This window comes from Sinocyclocheilus grahami, unplaced genomic scaffold (assembly GCF_001515645.1).
Source record: "Sinocyclocheilus grahami isolate Dianchi unplaced genomic scaffold, SAMN03320097.WGS_v1.1 scaffold447.1, whole genome shotgun sequence".
Lineage (NCBI taxonomy): Eukaryota > Metazoa > Chordata > Actinopteri > Cypriniformes > Cyprinidae > Sinocyclocheilus > Sinocyclocheilus grahami.
The window spans coordinates 620,404-642,278 of record NW_015505626.1 but is presented as its reverse complement, the minus strand read 5'-3'; the positions used below and the strand labels follow the sequence as shown (position 1 = coordinate 642,278).

The following is a 21,875-nucleotide window of genomic DNA, read 5'->3' as shown; positions in this document are numbered from 1 at the left end:
CTTACTGGATTTAGGTTTACTTGATTATCAATGCATAATTTTTTAGAAAAATACATTTGAGAGTATGAACTCCATATTCTCACTACATATGAACCATAAAAGCCTGATCAAATGACGCTCAACAAAAAAATTCCCAGAGTATGGATGAACTGATAAAATGTACAGTATGGCTTAAATGCAATGCAAGTCACTTTGGATAAAAGCGTCTGTCAAACATATAAATGTAAACTTAAATAACTTCTGTATTCCTCCTGCATTCAACAGGAGAAGGACATAAACTCTGGTCTTATCGGTCCGGTGCTGATATGTCGTCCTGGTATCCTTCGTCCACGCGACTTGCTTCAGCCCGACGTGATGGATTTCTTCCTTCTCTTCACCACCTTTGATGAAAGAAAGAGCTGGTACCTCGACTACAACACCAGGAAGTTTTGCACCCCTCCCTGCCAGGCCAAAGTAGATGACCCATGGTTCGAGATGAGCAACAAGTTTGCGGGTACATTTTCATAATTTATGATTAACACTGCATTCATCTGTTTATGTTCTTTGACTCAAAAAAGATTTGTTTCAATGACAACGCTAATAACACCAAACAGACACATGAGTGTTTGTGCTTGTTATTGTGTTACTTATGTAATTTGGTGGTTAAATCACACACACAAACACTTTTCTATTACTTTTCCTTAGTACAAGAAACAGGACGTATAATGTAACATGCTGAACTAATTTAGCTAATTGCCAATGTTCCAAACACCCAGTTTTTCTAAATACAAACAAACTATTTGGAAATTCATTGACTCAGGGCAACACATCTATATTTAGATTTATGCATTTGGTTGCTGATTTTATCCAAAACAACTTACAATGCATTCAAGGTATACATTTGTTTTTAGTTTGCGCATTACCTGGGAACTGAACCTATGACCTTGGCATATTAGGAAATGTAATAATAGCCATAATTATTGTGTTGTATTTCTTGATTCTTGTAGCTATTAATGGCTATGTGTCAGAGACGCTTCCTGGCCTGATAGTTGAACAGTACCGGACGGCTCGCTGGCACCTCCTCAACGTTGGGGGTCAAGGCGAGTTTCACGCCATACACTTCCACGGACTGCCGTTCGGAGTCGGAAAAGATCAGGAACACCGTATGGGAGTTTTCAATCTCTATCCCGGTAAACTATAAACAAATACACAAACCTTTCACTTTCATATATATATATTCTAAAATATTTTTGAAAGAAGCCTCTTATGCTCTTCCTTTTTAATAAAAAATACGTAAGTAAAAAAACGGTAATGTAAAATATTATTATAATTTAAAATAACTGTTTTCTATTTTAATAAAATGTTATTCATTTCTGTGATGCAAAGCTGATTTTTTTTGCATCATTATTCCAGTCTTCAGTGTTACATGATCCTTCAGAAATCATTCTGCTGATTTTCTACTCAATTATTAATAATTGTTATTATTGTTAAAAATGGTTTTTGCTGTTTAATATTTTTGTGATATATGTTTTCAGGATTCTTTGATGAACAGAAATTTCACAAGAACAAAAACCTTCTGTAACATTATCCACCTTTTTCTTATTTGCTTTGCACAAATTATGGGAGTAACTTCTGTTAAATTGTAAACAAATGTGCTCTATGAATGCGATAAGCATCCTCAAATACTGGGTACAATGATATAACATTATTCTAATCCAATGAAAACCCCCAAAATCTTGTTTATTTCCACAGCAATATTACAGATGTTTTAAACAAAATGTCTGTGTAATGTAACATATGTTGCCTTAATCAAAAATGATGTTGAGTGATAATATTTCAGAATGATTTCCATTATTTTGACAGATAACAATACAAATACTGTATTTACCTACTTCAGAAACATTCCAGTAAACACGGTTAATAGGGATTAGACGTGAAAAGGGGAGGCAATTACATTTTAAGCAAAACTGTTCAACTGGAACATCATACAATCTTTCAAAAACATTTTAAAATCTTAATGATTCCAAACATTTGGCAGTGTATAACGATAATTCTGTCTCTTTTGGCAGGGGTTTTTGGGACGGTGGAGATGAGGCCAGCCATCGTAGGCACCTGGTTAATAGAGTGCACTATAGGAGAACATCAGATGGCAGGCATGAGGGCCAAGTTGCTGGTCTACAACCCACGTAAGAGCTTTAACTCTCTTCCTCTATGGGAGATTGTCACAGACCTTTCTTGGCATCCTGCAGTCATGTTTTGAGTTACTAATAGTTAGAGGGCACCTGAAACTGACTGGTTTTGTTTTAAAGGATGCATTCAGCCATTGGGAATGCAGTCAGGATGGATTGACAACAAACAAATAACAGCCTCTGACCACTCTGGTAAGAGACAGGGATATTTTTGCAGTATCATTGATATACTATTATAGTTTTTGTTATTATGTTGAGTTAGATTTTATTTTTATATTCTGTTTTTACTTTCATTTTACTTTCATTTTTCTTTTTCAATAAGCTAAAAAAAAAAAAGCTGAATTTTCAGCATCATTACTCCAGGCTTCAGTGTCACATAATCCTTCAGAAATCATTCTAATATGCTGATTTGCAATAGCAAAAAAAAAAAAAAAAAAAAAGATTTTATTTTTAAATTTTGTTTTTACTTTAATTTTATTAAAACTATTACTCATTTTGTTGTGTTTTGTCATTTTGTGTTTGATTTTATTTCAAATAATGAAAACACTATAGGTTTAGTTTTATAATAATGTAATGATAAAACTGGCAGATGATAAAACCGGTGCAAATCCCATAGAAAATCCATAGGGCTCTTTTGACTTTGGCCACAAAATCTAGTGTTATTAATCAAATATTTCCACATTTATTGAACTGTTGAAAACCCATTTCTCTGCAGGTGTCTGGAAGCCAAGTTTAGCCAGACTTGAGTTATCTGGCTCTATTAATGCCTGGATGGGCAGCGGCACAGACTCCTGGCTCCAGGTAAAAGAAATCTTTTGTTTGCAGACGTAACATGCTGTCCTTTGGCTGATTTTTAAGGAACTGTGGTCATGGACCATGATGGCTCATATTTAAAGTTAAAAATAACACATTATGATTCATTTGTGGCTCATATCTCACAATGTGTCACAGACAATAGTGACTCTTTGCACCACAGTCAGCAAGTCATGACACATTACACTTTCACTGTCAGCAAGACAAAGTGGGAAATACTTTTAAATACTATAAATAGGTTTGCGCAGAAGATTTTATTTAACCTTTGCTTCAATAGTGGAATAGTAGAAAATGTGTAGGATATAAAACAATTCACTATTTTTAGCAGGGTTCATATGATGGTGGGTTTCCTGGAAAGGCCTGGAAAAGTTCTGGGCATTTATAAAATCTTAATCTTAACACTGAAAACTAATGACATTTTTTTTTTTTTGCGGATGTTATTTTTAGCAATGCACAACTTGCTATTCCATTGTTTTAGATTGTTTTAGTAAATAAGCACAAATTCATTGTTAAAAAACAGAATGAGATAACGTTCCATATCTGTTCTCTTTGTTACTCTGTGTGTTGTGTTAGGTGGATCTACTGAGGCCCATGCTTCTTCATGGCATTCGGACTCAGGGTGCAAAGACCTCGATGGGTTTGAGCGAGTATTTCACTATCCTGTACACCGTCAGTTACAGCATTGACCAGGAGAACTGGACTACCTACCGAGGAAACAGTACCAAGCCATCTTATGTCAGTACCAACATCTGAATTTCTCTAAACTTAACTGATTTAAAGAGGCCATACTGTGTGCTTTTTGTAGCATTTAAATTTTTTCCTCCCCGAAGTTCTCTTATAATGTTAGTAAATATTTATTTCACTGTTATTTAGTGTTAGCATAATGACCATTTCCACCCTCACCCTTTTTTACCTCTGTATCTTTAACAATACAATTTAACAGCAATTTATAATTTAAAAAAGTAACAAAAATTACAGTTTTAAGGCCCTATGAAATATGTTTTTTCCCCCTCAAATTCAGTATTTTTTTAATGGTTTCATTAAATATTAATAATCAAAAGCATCTCTAATTGATTTTATAAAAAAAAAAGAATTCATTTTCTTTCTTTCTTTCTTTTTTACAGAAATACTGTGTTGTGTATTTACATGCTAAATAAATTCTAGTAGATATTTTTTTCTGGTAAATAATGTTTTAATAATACTTTTATTATTAGAAGTAGTACTACTATCGTTGCATTAAGTAATGCATTTCTTTCACAGTTTCTTCAAGTTAAACCAAACTTTTATTTTGACTGGTTGCTGTTAAGATCTTTACATTTCTGTTTGTATATGATATACAAAGAGGCAGAGGCTTTTTGGCCTTTTTTTGTTTTGAGGGTGAAAAGTGATCTGGAAATTGTTTTTGTGACATTTGTCCTTTAGGACTTATAAATGAAACATAATTTAAGATATGCCTAATGTCTTTGCATTTTAAATAAGTAAAAACATCTCTGGCGTTCATATACATAAATATAGATATACATAAATATGTTAACATATTATATAAGGCTCTTATTCAATCTTCTAGAAATTTCCAAGATAATCCCTATCACGTTTTTTTGTGATAATCATATTCTAAGAGCTATTTAAAGAAAACTTCTAGCCGGCTACAAACCCTCCACCCATTAAATATAATCTTTTGCCCAATAAACATCGCAATCTTAAGAAACACATGATGAAACTCACTTTTACAAATAATTTTTCCAGTGAAACTGATTTGCTTCCATTTCTAAAAAAGTGCTATCCTAATTATAAATGTGACTATTTTTGTATCTTTTATAATTTCGGTATTATTCACATCTGCTTTCTTGTTATCAGACCTTCAATGGAAACATGGACGGTTCCAGAATAAAGGAGAACTTGTTTTCTCCACCCATTGTGGGTCGCTACATCCGAATTCACCCACTGACTTTTCATATACATAAATATGTTGACATAGTACATCAGACTCTATTTGAGTCAGACTTTATTTGAGAAAAAAAAATCTAAATCACTGTTACTGGAGAGTACATGTCTTTTAGTTTAAGCCTGACACTTTTATTGTGATAATATATTTTAAGGAAAAAGTTGTAAAAAAAATATATACAGTATATAAATAAAAAAGGACAAAATGCACAACAAAATTACTAAAGCGTTAATGAAAATTAAAATTAAAATAGAAAAATGGTAGTAAAATCACTGCTTCAAACAGATAAAAGCATGTTTGTTTGTGTGTTTGTCAGGTTGTTCTATGCCGCTGGGAATGGAGCGCAGGTTGATTCCCAGCAGCAGCATCAGTGCCTCCTCATTCTTAAACAAGTGGTTACTGTCCTGGAGTCCCGACCTCGCTAGACTCCACCAGGAGGGGCAAGCAAATGCATGGAGACCCAAGGTATCTATCTATCTATCTATCTATCTATCTATCTATCTATCTATCTATCTATCTATCTATCTATCTATCTATCTATCTATCTATCTATCTATCTGTCCATCTATCCATCCCTCCATCTGTCTATCTATCCGTCCCTCCATCTGTCTACCTGTCTGTCTGTCTATCTATTCAATCACTGTATGTTGTTCTTAGAGAGAGTGAAAGTGAATTTTCTTTCTACACTGTGTGTTTTATAAGCCCATTGTGAGAGTGTTTCCTCTATTCTGTCTGTCAGTGTTAAAGCGAGGTGATATGCCGCTGGGAATGGAGCGCAGGTTGATTCCCAGCAGCAGCATCAGTGCCTCCTCATTCTTAAACAAGTGGTTAGAGTCCCGGAGTCCCGACCTCGCTAGACTCCACCAGGAGGGGCAAGCAAATGCATGGAGACCCAAGGTATCTATCTATCTATCTATCTATCTATCTATCTATCTATCTATCTATCTATCTATCTATCTATCTATCTATCTATTTATCTATCTGTCCCTCCATCTGTCTATCTATCCATCCCTCCATCTGTCTATCTATCCGTCCCTCCATCTGTCTACCTGTCTGTCTGTCTATCTATTCAATCACTGTATGTTGTTCTTAGAGAGAGTGAAAGTGAATTTTCTTTCTACACTGTGTGTTTTATAAGCCCATTGTGAGAGTGTTTCCTCTATCCTGTCTGTCAGTGTTAAAGCGAGGTGATCCCTCCATTGTCTCACTCTCTCTATCGCTCTTTCTACTTCCTCTTTGAGCTGCACAGACAGCCAAGCGCTGTCAGTCAGGTGGATTTACGAGTTAATTAGAGTGATTTAGAGCACAGCTCCTTTCCACATGGAATTCTGTTCTGCACAATAACTTTCAATTTATACCTGCAGAAATCAGTGCTTTTTAAAGGGGGCATAACACACACAGTTTCACCCAATCTCATGTTAATCTTGAGTACCTATAGAGTAGTACTGCATTCTTCATATCTCCAAAAAGTCTTTAGTTTTATCATATTTATAAAGGAAAGATACAGCTTTACGATTCTCTCTGGAAAAAACCGAGCTCCTGGAGGCACGCCATGGGCGGAGCTAAAGAGTGACGAGCACTTGGGCGCCGAATGCCAACAAAACAGAGATTTGATGCAGTTTCACTTATGCCGAGTTCACACTGCACGATTTTCAAAGACGTCGCATCACTGTTGATTACACATTGAACGACTATCTGGGGTAGCATTCAGTTGTTTCTGTGTTCACACTGCACGATGGAATGACGACAGGAGGTTACACACTGCATGAATTTACAATAGGGAGAATCACCTATAACTCTGTCTGGTGCAGGGTCGCCAGGTTTTCGCTACAAAACCCGCCCAATTACTACTCAAAACTAGCCTGAAAATAGCCCAATTGCTTTCGAGGGGGTCCCCCAGTAAAAATCACGTTCAGGGGGTTCTCCTGGTATAATTCACATTCCAGGGCCTAAATATCAGTTATTGTGGTCGCTTCAACCTGCTGACATTAAAAACAACCGGTGGTAATCACGGATTTGGCAACACTGGTCCGCAAACTACGTTTCATATAACTCCTCCCCGAACTTCCCTCTGCCCTGTATCTTGGTCTCTCATTGGCTGTAGGTCATAGCCGATGTGTTTTTCAGTCAGAACTCATTTCACACAGCGTGATTGTGAATCGCCGACAGCTCCAGATATTTAGCATGCCAAATATTTCACGGGCGTCGGCAACGTGTCGGCAATTCCCTCAGATCGCGTCTTTGATCATTCACACTGCGTGATTGTCACTCGCGTGAATGAGCACCGATTTGCCTCCGATTTCGGGCATTTGTCGGCAATTTTGCAAAACCTATCGGCGAGTGAAAAATCGGGCTAAAATCGTGCAGTGTAAACTCGGCTTTACCGTCTGCAGTTCTGAATCATGACCAGGATCTTTTATAGCTGGGACTGCTCCATCTTTCAGTATCAAACGATGTGCAAATCCAGCGTCGAACTGGGCCTTGTTTATAAAACGTTCGTCAAAAAACACACTTGTGAAACTCCATAGCTGCCCCCGAAAAACAAACCGTATCCACTGTTTACATAACGCTGGGTTCTTTAGGAAGCTGAACAAAGTTATCTTTCCCTTACAACCAAAAACACACTTCTTTGGAGACATTCTTCCTGAGCAAGTCCCATGCAGCGCTGCCGCCGGATGAAGCTAGTTGATGGGCGCGATCTCCTCTAGCTCTGGTCGATGCGTGCGCGTGAGCGCTCTTCCGGGAGAAATGCCCATATAAGGAGTTCCACCCTCGTCTACGTCATGAAGAGCCATGATCGAAAAAAACTCTCAGAAACTTGTACGAACCCGGAAGTAAGATTTTTGGCACAGAAGTACTGTGTCATACGTCCAAATTGTTTTTTGAACTTTGTCCATGCTTAGCATGAGAATCCAACTCTTTAACAGTGTAAACAACTCTGAATGCATGAAACCGCATTGTACCCCCCCCCCCCTTTAAAGGGGAAGTGTCATTTTTTTTAAACAATATGCTTAGAAATTATAAGTCATTAGGATGCTGTAAGAAAAATTATCCATTTGTTGGTAGATTTATCCACATTCATTCTGCACATGGGTGTAAAAAATTGTTAAACTGATCATATTATATTTTGTCTCCTTCTGTCTCCCCTCTCTTCTTCTCTGGTTCTGCAGACTAATAACCCTCATGAGTGGTTACAGGTGGACTTTCTCTCTGTGAAGAGAGTGACCGGGGTGGTCACACAGGGGGCTCGATCTATCCTGAAACCAATGATAGTCACTGAATTTACCGTCTCTATTAGCAATGATGGTCACAAATGGTCCAGTGTGAAGGAGCAGGGCACAGACAGTGAAAAGGTACTGCTATATTTGTGTGTAATGAATGATACCAAACAGATTTTGCCTCACGAAAAACAAGTCCAAGTTGTATTTCACTCAAAAATAACAAAACTTAATTTTTCCATAAAGGAAGTAAAGGTTTAATTAAGTTTTTTTTTTTGCATTAGGGCATTATTTTCTTGACAATTAAGCACATTTCCCCACAAAATTCAAATGTATGTGCATTTTTATGTACATAATAAAATTAATGGAGGATTGGTTAGAGACCAAATTAACTGCCAATTAAGTACATTAGGCAAAAAAATGTGATAGCCCTAAGATAGGTTTAATTTTATCATAAGAATCAAATATAATCAATATGATTCTTTCTTTCTTTCTTTCTTTCATTTTGATTTTGGGGTGAAATATGACCTGCACATGTTCTTGATGGGTGTTTTGTTTCTTTTTCCTCCTGATGTAGATCTTTGAGGGAAACAGCGAGCATGATGAAGAGGCGCTGAACGTGTTTGATCCTCCCCTGTTCGCTCGCTTTATACGGATTCACCCGAAAGGCTGGGTCAACGATATTGCCCTGCGGCTGGAGCTTTTGGGCTGTGACACTCAACCAGCCCTTTGAGAGAAAGTGAGATCGATCCATTGTGGTTGAAAGACTTTGTCTAAACGTCTAAAAACCACACGGCTCTGTTCCAAACTATACGTTTGCATCATAGTATGTGACTGATCTGCTAGGCCGGTCTGGTGGTTTTAGAGTGGTTTTGTGCACTTGTCAGCTGGGAGACTGCCTATGATGCCTAAAAATGCTGTCTAGGTAGGCAGCTCACTTTGGCTTTGAACAGAGCCCACATAAGCACTACATAGGTTTATCTCTAGAACAGGTTTTTGTCATGTGATATGATGATTTATGTGTTTTGAATCTGGTTGGTTGTATGTTCTAAGTGTTCTGATCAGTACTCTGCTCATTTTACTGTCTGCTTTTGAGACATTATAATTATTATTATAGGAAATAAACAACCAATATCTATTTTTCTAATAAATGTACCCTTGCATATCAAAACTCACAGAAGATTGTTTGTTTGGTTATTAGATGTTTGTATATTCTGGACTGGAATAACTACGGAATCCGCCATATGATGTACTTTTGTATTTTGCACTGTGAAACAGGAGGGAGATTATTCTTTTTTTCAAATATTTAATGTTTAATTGTGGAAATAAAAAGACTATGAAAATGCCTTGATTTTCCCAGCGTCTTTGTGCTTTGTGTTTCTTTGACAAATATTATTCTTTCACAGACTGTTTTCTTCCCTTTTGGTGTTTTGCCAGTAAAAGTCAGTGAATCGGTTTTCAACATCTGGCATACAGCATTCTTATTATTATTTATGACTATAACATCTGCTTCTTCATCAAAACGCGCACATTTATGCACACGCACACACAAAGTCTTTATAAAATGTGTGAAATTACTGGCGATGCAGATTAATGAAATGTGGTTTATTGTTCACGGTCACATCACAATTCTGCATGCGGAAAGACAAGGAACAGAGAAGCAAACAGACTTGCAGGCGAAGGGTGGGATGAAGAGGTCCACAGGAATACGATAGCATTTTCATGTTCTGGCCGAGATAAAAATGCAGCGTACTATCAGTTCCTGTTTGACAGGAAGTGCTCTGGGGATGTGTTTAGCTTGGAGGGAAAACGAAGGCCTGACTCTGAAAGAAGTCTGTGACCTATTGTGTCACCTGTTATCTCATCAAAGACAAACACTGCTGCTGAGGAACAAACACATGATTGGAAGCAACTTCACTAACTTTCATTTCTTTCATTAGGTCATTACAAAACATTACTGCATAATGCTTAACAGATCAGTCATGTACATGCTATGTCACCATTGTTTCTGTTCAAATACGAAATCTGAATTTTGCATATGTATTTATTGTTTCTGTATTGTTTATGTTACTTTACATTATAGTGATGCCTTGTATTTTGTTCTGCATTGTATCCTCCAACTTTGGGAAGTTTTTCAAATAAAAAAAAAGTTCAAACCAACCATTTTGTTGAAGTAAAATGTAAAGCTAAGTTCTCTCTATTTTTAAAGTATCTATTTATTTATTTTAGAGTGCTTATCTTCATTTTTAGACTTTTCAATAGGCCTATACATTTAAATATTCTTTTAAAAATGCTAATTTCTTTATATTATATTATATCATATTATATTATATTATATTCTTTTGTTATTGCATAAAATTATTCTAGTTGATTGGATGTGTTTCTCTTTTATAATAATAAATTAATAAATAAAATATAGTATAATAAAAATTAGTCTCTATTTAATTGTTTTTTAGTATATGTTTGTCTGTATTTTTTTACTTTTCAGTAGACTTATTCATTTAAATATTCCTTTTTAAAATGCACATCTGCGTCTCTTGTGTACTCTTGTGAACACACATCAACTGACACGGAAGAGAAGAAATTGTTGAATAAAGTCATTATTTTTGCTTTCTTTGCACACAAAAATTATTCTCGTAGCTTCAAGAAACCACTGAGATCACATGGACTATTTTAACGATGTCCTTACTATCTTTCTGGGCCTTGAATGTGGTAGTTGCGTTGATGTCTATGCAGGGTCAGAAAGCTCTCGGGTTTCATCAAAAATATCTTAATTTGTGTTTCTGCAGATGAATGAAGGTCTTACGGGTTTGGAATGACGTTAATTATTGACAGAATTTTCATCTTTAGGTGAACTATACCTTTAAGCCTACCTTTTCTGTGGAGATGCCAGCATCTGCTTTACTCTTCATTGATCTCATAGTAGGACAGCACATGTTGAGCTCATTCTGACAGTGACTCAGAATGTCATTCTTCATGCCTTTACCAGCATCACTGGAACGGAAGAAACATGACTCAATTATTTAACTGTGAGTAAAACTGCCCTCAGTAATGGATTAAATAACGCTGTTACTACTGTTTCCTACCGACATACTCCAACATAGGCATATAAAAATGGGTTTTGGTGCTGTTTCAGTAGTCAACAGTGACTAAATCGGTTGAATCCGCGGGCACAGACGCTCTGAGTAACACATTTAAAAAGGCAGACGGTGATTTGATGTCTTACACACTTCATCTCTTTACAACTGCAATCCTGTCATCTGTTACCTGCTATTTTTTCCTAGCGAGCCTGCTGCGTTTTAAATTATGGGAGCCCCTTCCGGTTTAAGGGATGTTCCACTTTAAGAGATTGCAATCATTTCAAATCATAATGCTGCACTACAAATCTTTATATGAAAGTTTAACTAAATGAGCTGTAAATTTTCCTTCATGTTTTATGGAGGAAAGTCTCGCTAATTTAAGTTACAAATGGCTGCCCAGCTCTTAAGTTTAAACAAAAATAAGAAGGATGCAGGCCACGCATTGCCATATATGTCCACATGATCAGGTTGTATTTGCTTAATATTTGCAAGGAATTTGCTAGCCTCATAAAACAGATCTGGAAATAATATCGTAAACCTTACTGGCATGTAAATTGATCCCTTGTGCTTCTGTAATGAATTCAGACTGTGTCTTGGTATTTCCGTTGTTTGGTGTGTGTGTGTGTGTGTGTGTGTGTACTTTATATGAAAGTTTAACTAAATGAGCTGTAAATTTTCCTTCATGTTTTATGGAGGAAAGTCTCGCTAATTTAAGTTACAAATGGCTGCCCAGCTCTTAAGTTTAAACAAAAATAAGAAGGATGCAGGCCACGCATTGCCATATATGTCCACATGATCAGGTTGTATTTGCTTAATATTTGCAAGGAATTTGCTAGCCTCATAAAACAGATCTGGAAATAATATCGTAAACCTTACTGGCATGTAAATTGGTCCCTTGTGCTTCTGTAATGAATTCAGACTGTGTCTTGGTATTTCCGTTGTTTGGTGTGTGTGTGTGTGTGTGTGTGTGTGTACATGGTATTTATCACATTATGGGGACCAAATGTTCCCACAAGGATAGTAATATCAGTAAATGTTGTCCTTGTGGGGACATTTTTTAGGTCCTCATGAGGAAACAAACTTATAAAGCTTATAAAAATAAGTTTTTTGAAAGTCTAAAAATGCAGAAAGTTTCCTGTGAGGGGTAGATTTAGGTGTAGAGCGATAGAAAATACAGTTTGTACAGTTTAAAAATATTACACAGATGGAATGTCCCCATAAAACATGGAAACACAATGTGTGTGTGTGTAGACATTACATTAGTGTATTGTATTACTTAAATTAAAAATCAGATTAGTGAGAGGTGACAAACTGTTAAAAAAGTTAAAAGTGCAACTCATGCTTTCCATGGTAAGATATCCATATAACGTTACATGGAAATTTATTTTGAAACTTATTTGAAAGAGTTCTGTTTACTTACTTAACAAGATATGAAAATATCAAGAGTATAAAAGAGGAAGAAGATGAAGAACCGAGAAAAAGTGAATGACACAGAGGGCTGTAATAGTGAATTTCATTATAGATTCCGAGGTAATGCGGTTTGCTCTTCATGTGGAAATCCACTCAGCGGCAGATATACATCATAAAACTGACTATATGTGCTCGGAATGAATTCATTAGGGGAGAGTGGGGATGGTTGCAACACTTTTTGCATTTGCTTTAGTTTCTCAGAGACTGTTTGCATTAGAAAGCCAGAATTATATTACAATAAAGCCACATCAGTCAGCTACTCACCCACATTGCTGTAACATGTGCACATATGATTATATACATACAATTTATACTTGAATAGACAAAGTCAAATGTTGCAACTGACCCCACAACAGGGGACGGTTGCAACAGTCCACAGGGGCAGTTGCAACATTCATTAAAATGTAATTAAAACAATTCTTAAATATCATTTTGCAATTTCTTTATTTTATTTGTGCATCGACATGGTCTACTCTTTAATAAGTTAAATTGGCTGTATAAAAACCAAAGAATAGTAAATGGGGGACATTTTCAAGTAACAACCATGTCTTGATTAATTATTACAATACATTTGAACTACAAAATATTAATTTAATCAGAGTCAAGACACTGAAATGTAATAATAGCCTGCTTCTGTTAACATATGTGAAAGGTTACTGAACTGAGGCCATTGCATAAACATAGCCACTATCGTAAGACCGTCTTAAGAACTAGTTTGACCAGCTAGCAGCTGTTCATAACAGTGGTAATCAGTCTTACTTTTTTAAAATTCAAATTAGACAAATCTACCATTTTATGGAACTTACTTGAGTCCACTTTTGAAATGAGTCCACTTTTACTTAAAAAAGTAGAAATACCTAACTATTGAAAGGGGTTCTTTATTAATCCATATAATTATGTAATGTTATGGCAAGCTTTTACATCAATGTTGTGGTAAGGGACAGCATGTTGGAACGGTTGCAACAATGTGTTGCAACTGTCCCCACACTGACAGCCCTGACAAAACTTGGTATATTAGCTTGACACAATATCTTTGACACATGCTAACTATGCCTATTAGAAGTTAAGAAAACACTGATATAAATCATTTATTTCACAATGCTTCACTGCAAACAACTTAGTGTAACGGGGCTGACGAGACGTGAGACGTGTGGATCCATCTGCAAGCTTTTATTAAAAGAGACGTGGTGTAACAGGCAGGGTCGAACAATGGCAAACAGGTATATGGCGGGCAAAAACACAAGAATAGTCCTAGGGCTAGCGTAGGTCACCGATCGGCAGACAGAATCACAGGGGCGAGACGAGAGGGAGAAATCCAGGAAAACAGGCAAAGATCAGAAACCGCAAAAACAGGCAAGGCAAAACAAGGAAAACACGGAGACTCGGAAAGGGGTACAGGCTAAACAATACTCAGCCGAGAAAGGTGGTTAGAGTGGGTGTTATATAGTGAGTGAGGTGATTAGAAACAGCTGTGTGCAATGAGTGCAATCAGTGCAGTGTGCAAATCGTGCAAAGAATGATGGGATATGTAGTCCGGGGTGCTATGCAACAGTTTGTGTTGTGCGTGAGTCAATGTAATGGAAAGGGTGACCTGTGGTGGTGAATAAACGGAAGTCCATGGACCGAATTCGTGACACTTAGACAGTATGACAAAAATCTGATGATTAAAAAAAATACTTTTTTTACCATGAAAATTGTTATTTGTAGAAGGAACGGTCACATGTGCCTGATTTCATCCAGGAAGGATGAGGGGCTGCTTGAGCATGTGTAGTATGAATATCATCACTTTAGCTCATTCCTGATTGAAGAAATAAGCCATGTTGCAACCGTCCCCACCATTTTACTCTGCCAGCACGCAACACATAAAACACAAGCAGGGGGAGTTTCCATGTGTGTGACTGCTGGATTGGTTTCGCCATTCTGGAATATACACTTGATTTCCTGCTAATTAACAGTGTTGGGGAAAGTTACTTTTAAAAGTAATGCATTACAATATTGTGTTACTCCATAAAGAAGTAACTAATTACGTTACTTAGTTACTTTTTATGGAAAGTAATGCGTTACGTTACTTTTGCGTTACTTTTTAAATCTGGACAGGGCTTGCTTGTTTGTTTTTAAAATAAAAAAGTTGTATTTTTGGCAAATATAAAAGCCTTTTCATAGCAAAAGTGAAATGAATACGCTTCAGGCTGAAGGGAAAGTACATTTACGTCCGTACAGTAGAATACAGAAGAAGACATTTCAACACACTTCAGCAATAAAAAAAGACACACGACTGTTTGTCTAGAGTAATTTGTGCTTATTAGTACGATTGAACTGGATCATCGAAGGTCAGAAGCAAAGACATTGGTTAATAGAATGGGATTAAATACATAAAGGATATTTGTGTTGTTTAATATTTAATTATTGCAGGTTTGTGTCATATTCTGAGTTGCATTATTTTTATTCATTTTGAGGAATACTGAATCTGTGTTTTTTTGTGAGGGAGATGAATTAATGCATATTCATATTTATTTTTGAACTACAGTAACATCTTCTGATTTCTCTCAACATGGGGACAGGAGAGCTCTCAATCAATAAATTTGAAAAAAAAGTAACTTGCATTACTTTTTTGAAAAAGTAACTCGGATATTTTCTTGTAAATTAAAAAAGTAATGCGTTACTTTACTAGTTACTTGAAAAAAGTAATCTGATTACGTAACTCTCGTTACTTGTAATGCGTTACCCCCAAAACTGCTAATTAATACATAAAACTAATAATACCATTTTAAGTGAATAACATCATTAATTTGTTTTATTTATAAAATAAAACTTTGGACATTGAACACTTAATTTAACACGTAATTAAATAAAAAATAGATGTGAATACATGTAGGATGAGTGCAAATTCCTGTATAAACTAAGTTATAAGGCTAATCGGGTATATGTATGCTATCCTAGTACATAAGCTAACTAATACAGACATTAATGGTCATTATAACGTAATTAAAACAGCATTTATCATAACACGATTTTGTTGGAATTGTAACCAGGCGCTAAAGAGAGTAGGCCTAGCTATTAAAAGTAATCTGGGCCCATGCAGCTTCAAGAATTTCTCTTAAAAGGAGAAATTCCTGACAATTCTGCAAATCGTCGGAAGGTAAGACGGGAGTCGACGAATTTTATCATCAAAGGTAACTATTAGTACCGAATGATTTTATAATGAAAAAGAAAATTGACTGTCTGTTACAACCTGGGCCATGTGCTTAATTTTAAATTTTTTTTTTTTAAATATCAAGCTACGTTCACTGTACTTGTTCAGCTCCCATATCTGGATATGTAATTTGATCTTAATCAGGGGCTAAACCACTGATCTATTATAGATCAGTGGGCTAAACCGAAGCCCACTCAGTCACTGAGGCGCTGGTGAGTGATTTTGAATTTAGACAGTGTGCGCCCTCTAGAGGTTTAGTGGTGTCATTACACCTCCGCGCCTCCGGCCCTCACAGCTACTGAAGACAAACCTGTAACTGTGTAACCTCATTTCATTTTAATCTTATTTCATTTCAAACTAATTTTAAGCTTATTGTGACCCTGGAGCACAAGACCAGTCATAAGCATGGGTATATTTGTAGCAATAGCCAACAATACACTGTATGGGTCAAAATTATCGATTTTTCTTTTATGCCAAAAATCATTAGGATATTAAGTATTAATATTATTAGCCGTGCTGACACTGAAATAGGCCATTAATAAGATGATTTGTGCAAATCTGATGAGTTTTTATTTGGGGGATTTATATGAATGTATATCTCAAGGGAACTAGCTGTCTTCTAGTCTCAGCCACCGACCGTTGACTGAATGTCTAATGCATTATGCATATGGAAACACTTCAGGAGTTTATAAGTCCTCTCCTCATCTGATTAGTTGAGTTCTACAGTTTTTCTGGGAGAACCGTGTTGTGTTCTTTAACGTTCCACCTGGAAACAGATGCAGTGACAGCAAACCTCGTGAAAGAAAGCGCTTATATGTGTATAAAGACTCTTTAAAATATATCCAAGAGTTTTACACATCGTTCTGTTATTTTAGGGACATATGCTCCTAATGCACAAAATGAAACGTGATTGGTTGAATTACCTGTCAGTCATATGGCCTCTTGGGCGGGCCTTGGCCATTCAAAGCGGTCATGCTCTCAGACTTTCTGCCCTCAGTCTGAAAGTTTTGGCTATGAGAGACTAGCTGTCTTCAGAAAAGTTTCGCTGGCATTTTCTTTTCGTCTAGCCTCCATTTGATGACTAAGGTAGCGTATATACAGTGGGGAAAATAATTATTTGATCCCCTGCTGATTTTGTAAGTTTGCGGGACAGACACTCTCCAGACACAAGAGGTCAAAGCGCTTCACCCTTCCACCGACCCCTAGAGTGCATATATATGAGAAATGTACTTAAACGTAAGTACAGTTTTTGTTGTGTTGACAACTGTAAACGATATAATTGAGAAGCCTGGTGTAAATGTAGTTTAGAGTATTTTGTGTGCAGGCACATGGTACATCAGAAAGGGCAGAGAGCGGTCTGAAGTATTGATCCGAAAGCTAAAGAGACCTTTACTATGTTTACGCACCAGTTCAACATTTACAGAAAAATAAAGTTGATTGCGTCCCCTAGATTAAATTCCTTCTGCAATATGCAGGAACACAAACAAATAAATACAGTAAATAGATTATCTGGCCTTTACATTGAACTGCATTTTGAAATAAAAATGCAGCAAGTGGACGGGACAAGAAGGCAGTGATGTGAGGTAAGAAAAAGTTAAATCATTATTTTGGTAGGAAAACAGCCATTGTGAAATATTTGAGAGTGAGGTCAGTGAGAGAATCAGGCTAGGGGGGGGAAAAATTTAAAAGGAAAAAAAATTATCATGAAATTGAATCATAAGTAGATTTACATATCAGAGTGGTTGGGCAAGGTTAAAAAATAAAAATGAGTTATCCCTAAAGCCAAAAGTGTAAAATGCCAAGTCAACTTACATATTCAAAAAGTAAATAGGGTGAATTTTGCACTGACTTTAATTAAAAGCAAAACCAGAATAAAAGACAAGAGAGAGACAGACAGACAAACCACAGTCCCTACATACAAATTTGGCAGAAACTGGACAAAATGATTAGTGGAAGACACAAGCGGCGTGAGTCAGACTGCGGGAGTCTGTATCTATGACAAGAACATCTGTAATGTGTGTGAATTTTACTCAATTATTTTGCATTATGACATTTTCATAAATTAAGCATTTTCCTGCACTATTATTATTACTGTAATGCAAAAAAACCCCATCTGATTAATGTAATGTGAAAAGTCATATTAGTTGTACATATTAGTTGTAGTACTGCCTTTATGCAGATTTTAATGTTCTTGACCATATGTGACCCTGGACCACAAAAGCAGTCTTAAGTCGCTGGGGTATATTTGTAGCAATAGCCAAAAATACATTGTATGGGTCAAAATTATAGATTTTTCTTTTATGCCAAAAATCATGTTCCATGAAGATATTTAGTAAATTTAATTTAAGCAAATATATTAAAACTTTATTTTTGATTAGTAATATGCATTGCTAAGAACTTCATTTGGACAACTTTAAAGGCGATTTTCTCAATATTTAGATTTTTTTTTGCACCCTCAGATTCCAGATTTTCAAATAGTTGTATCTCGGCCAAATATTGTCTTATCCTAACAAACCATCCATCAATGGAAAGCTTATTTATTTAATTTATATTATTATAAATTAAATAAATATAATATATTATTATATATTATCTATAGCTTTCAGATGATGTATAAATCTCAATTTTGAAAAATTGACCCTTATGAATGGTTTTGCGGTCCAGGGTCACATTTCACAATGCATATACTTATGCATGTATATATATATATATTACGTATGTGTGTGTGTGTGTGTGTGTGTGTGTGTGTGTGTTTTCTCTTGAGATTCACCCAATTCACCTATTCAGACTCCAATGCCTTTATTAATAAAATGTGTTGTATAACAGATTTATGAATCCAGCGTGCAATAATATGCAGACGGGTGATGAAAAATGAAAAACGTCTGCACTCCCTGAGTTTCTACAAGTCTAAATGTGTCTGTCTCTCTCATTCTTCGTCCCTCACGCATATAAAACACATCCCTCTCAGTCAGAAATGGCACGACCAAAACTCTAAGGAAGGATGATCATTTGGATGAGGATTCATTTGCAGGGCCTGCTATATGTGATGAGCACCGATAATCACATGCAGATCAGGTAGAGAGACATAAATGACAGGAACCATGGCTTTGAGGCTCAAAGATTCACACTGCAGTCCATGAATCTGCACAAAGCACTGTAGGAGGCAAACCAATACGACTAAGTGCACCAGGGTCTAATATTTATCAGTATGAACCCATAAAACAGGCGTCTGAGGTATGCACGAATTTCGTCTTTTTCCTATAAAGACATCGATTCTTCGAAAACAAGCATCTTTAGTCACCACACAACATCATCACACAGTCCTAGAACCCAAAGAGGTGTCTTGTGGTCTAGTTGCTTTAGTGTAAAAGTGCCGTCTCCTGGTTAAACCTGCAGGACGGGGTCGGTTGAGGCAGTTTGGTTAAGATCGTGACCATCTTTTGTTTTAAACAGGCCATCTAATGAGTTCTGAGGAAAATGTACCAGAAACAACGTTAATTAGCTCATACGGACATGTCTCCATGACAACATGACAGAAACTGGTGGTTAAAGGGCTTCTGGGAAATAGTTGACAAATAGACAGATGAAAGTGCAGAGAGAAACTACAGCTCTGTTCCAAATACTAGTGCGCTGCCTTGATGTCTACGCCATGAATTAGCATCCTAACCCTACAAACGCTCTACATAGGCAAATAGTAATAGTAATTGATTTCAATAGTTAGATGCTAGCAAGTCACTCTAATAAGCATGCACACACAAATGTAGGTTAAAATAGTCTATTTTTAATCAAACTGAACTATTTTTAATGTATCATCAATATTTCTCTTGGCTGAATTGTTTCAGCTCACTAGTTTTTGGAAGAGACTCAGGAAAAGCTGCTCTCACTAAACATGTGAGACATGTTAATATAATCGACTGATACAAAAACACAAATTATCAAAAAGAATAAGCACAGCTTCAGATGTCACATAGTAATCGATTAATGCTCAAAAACATGGCCCACTTTGTGTAATACTATGCTGTTTTGCTTACAGCAATCAGTTCTTTCCATTCTTAAACAGAATCACAGATGTGACATTTTTATAGTGTCGTCATTCAATTCAGATCGTGCTTTGATTGTCTTCGTAAGTCCATTCCACTCGATTTCAAATGCCAGATTTGTTTTTAACATAACAAACCAGACACAACACATATAACCAAAATATAATTTCTTTAAAAAATACAATAAACGGGAGTCAAATGTGGAAAAAAAGACATATATATATATAAAAAAATAGATGATGTAGTGATTTTGTCCTTGAGTGGATCTCAGAAAAATTGTCAAGAAATATCTAGGTCATATTTTACCCCAAAAATAAGAAATGATATTTTGCATAAATGGTGGACTGAAATAAAAGATGTAGGATTTACTTTAAAACAATTTTCACTCAGAAATTGCTAGTAAATTTCACAAATAATACTTTGCAACAAGTACCAAAATGAATTAATTGTGCAATTAAGACTGAAATAATATTTTCTTGTAAAAACTCCAATAATCTCCAATAAAGTTTAATTTACAGCTTTGATTTTTTTTTTACATTGTGGTATTTTATACTGATTTATGTGTCTGGATTTGATTATTTTACTGTATTGTGACGATGAACAAGATTGTTTTTCGCATTATATAAATTTGGTGGAAATGTGCATATTGTTATAAAACTAAAAAGCAAAACAATATATATATTAATGCAAAATATCATTTCTATTTATTTTCCTTTGGCATTTTTCACAAGATTCACCCCTTTTATGAATATTGATCCTTTAGTTTTCATCTGTCTCAATGGTCATGGCACAGTTTGTGAACTCCTTTCTGCATCTGATTACTGAACTAAATTTAGCGGATATTATTAAGGACAGAGGATTAGCTTTTTCATAATTCATAAGCGATGCACGGCTGCGGTATGTTATGATAAGAAAATCACGGCTGAGGTTATCAAAGTCGTAGCAGAAAGTGCAAGAAGAAAGACGGATTTGTCTCATAAATGTTTCCGAAATCAATTCCATGGAGGATTTTAAAAAAATCGTATTATGAAAACATCTAAAGCTTACAAATCTGATTTGCATAATCTCGACAATAAACTATCAAGCTCGATGAAAACAGCACTTTTCTCTGTGCTGGTAATGCTACTCTCTCACATCAAATTGAAGTTTCCTTTATAAAGGTGCTAAAACGTTTGCTATCCTAATTTAACTGACGGCTCCTGCACTACCTGAGCTCTCCGTTCAGATTCTCGTGAGAAACGTGAGCAGGAGGTGATTTCGCCAAATCTGCATGCAGATGTTGTTCAATCACTCGGGAGCCGGTGGAAACAGCAGCGCGGGCCACTGGAGGAGGGTTTGGGCTCTTGATGGATGATCATGTCTCCTCTCCAGAACAGCAAACGAGCAGGGGGGAAAGCCTTGAGACCTCGAGTTTGATTAGAGCCAAGCAAAGAGGAAATACATCACACACCATCTTGACACACACTCACGTACACACGCCACAAGCAGTGCTGGTGAGATGAATCCCTGCAGAAAGACAGAGAAACAACAGACGTCACATACTCAGCTGGCTTGCCAGTTTTTCATGTCGCACATCAAATATTAAGCTTGAGTAACCCTTTATCTATACTAGATGGCAGAAATTTAATCCTAGATGTCCACACACAGTCAGGGTCCAAAATATTTTTTTTGCGAGACAAAAGAGAAAATCTCAAACCATAAAAATTTCAATGTATGCATGAAACTTGCATTTTTTGTCAGCTTGGTGAAATTTAAAGTAAATCTCTGTCTGACCAATATTTACCGTGTTTTGATGACTGATGATCCCAAAAAATTTAAAAATAGTTAAAAGTTCACTATTAAAAAGAATAGCTGAACATAAGCTCACAAATATATTGTTTACAATGATTACTGCCTTGAGTTATTATTTTGGAATGAATGTAGAATGCTTAAAAACACTAACCTATTG

General features: G+C 36.1%; 2 protein-coding genes across 2 annotated transcripts in view; one reads left to right on the top strand and one right to left on the bottom strand.

Moving 5' to 3' along the window:
• Nucleotides 1–9,929, top strand: part of LOC107552353 (coagulation factor VIII-like) — a 32,771-nt gene extending 22,842 nt beyond the window's left edge. Inside the window, exons 16-25 of the mRNA XM_016234217.1 lie at nt 265–493; nt 987–1,169; nt 2,049–2,165; nt 2,289–2,360; nt 2,884–2,969; nt 3,555–3,716; nt 4,839–4,949; nt 5,212–5,391; nt 8,097–8,279; nt 8,722–9,929. Coding sequence (XP_016089703.1) covers nt 265–493; nt 987–1,169; nt 2,049–2,165; nt 2,289–2,360; nt 2,884–2,969; nt 3,555–3,716; nt 4,839–4,949; nt 5,212–5,391; nt 8,097–8,279; nt 8,722–8,877 — 1,479 coding nt within the window. The 3' untranslated portion in view covers nt 8,878–9,929. The remainder of the gene's footprint in view (nt 1–264; nt 494–986; nt 1,170–2,048; nt 2,166–2,288; nt 2,361–2,883; nt 2,970–3,554; nt 3,717–4,838; nt 4,950–5,211; nt 5,392–8,096; nt 8,280–8,721) is intronic.
• Nucleotides 9,930–19,330: 9,401 nt separating this feature from the next.
• Nucleotides 19,331–21,875, bottom strand: part of slc16a2 (solute carrier family 16 member 2) — a 56,175-nt gene continuing 53,630 nt past the window's right edge. Inside the window, exon 8 of the mRNA XM_016234216.1 lies at nt 19,331–21,433. The gene's annotated coding sequence lies outside the window, so the exon portion shown is untranslated. The remainder of the gene's footprint in view (nt 21,434–21,875) is intronic.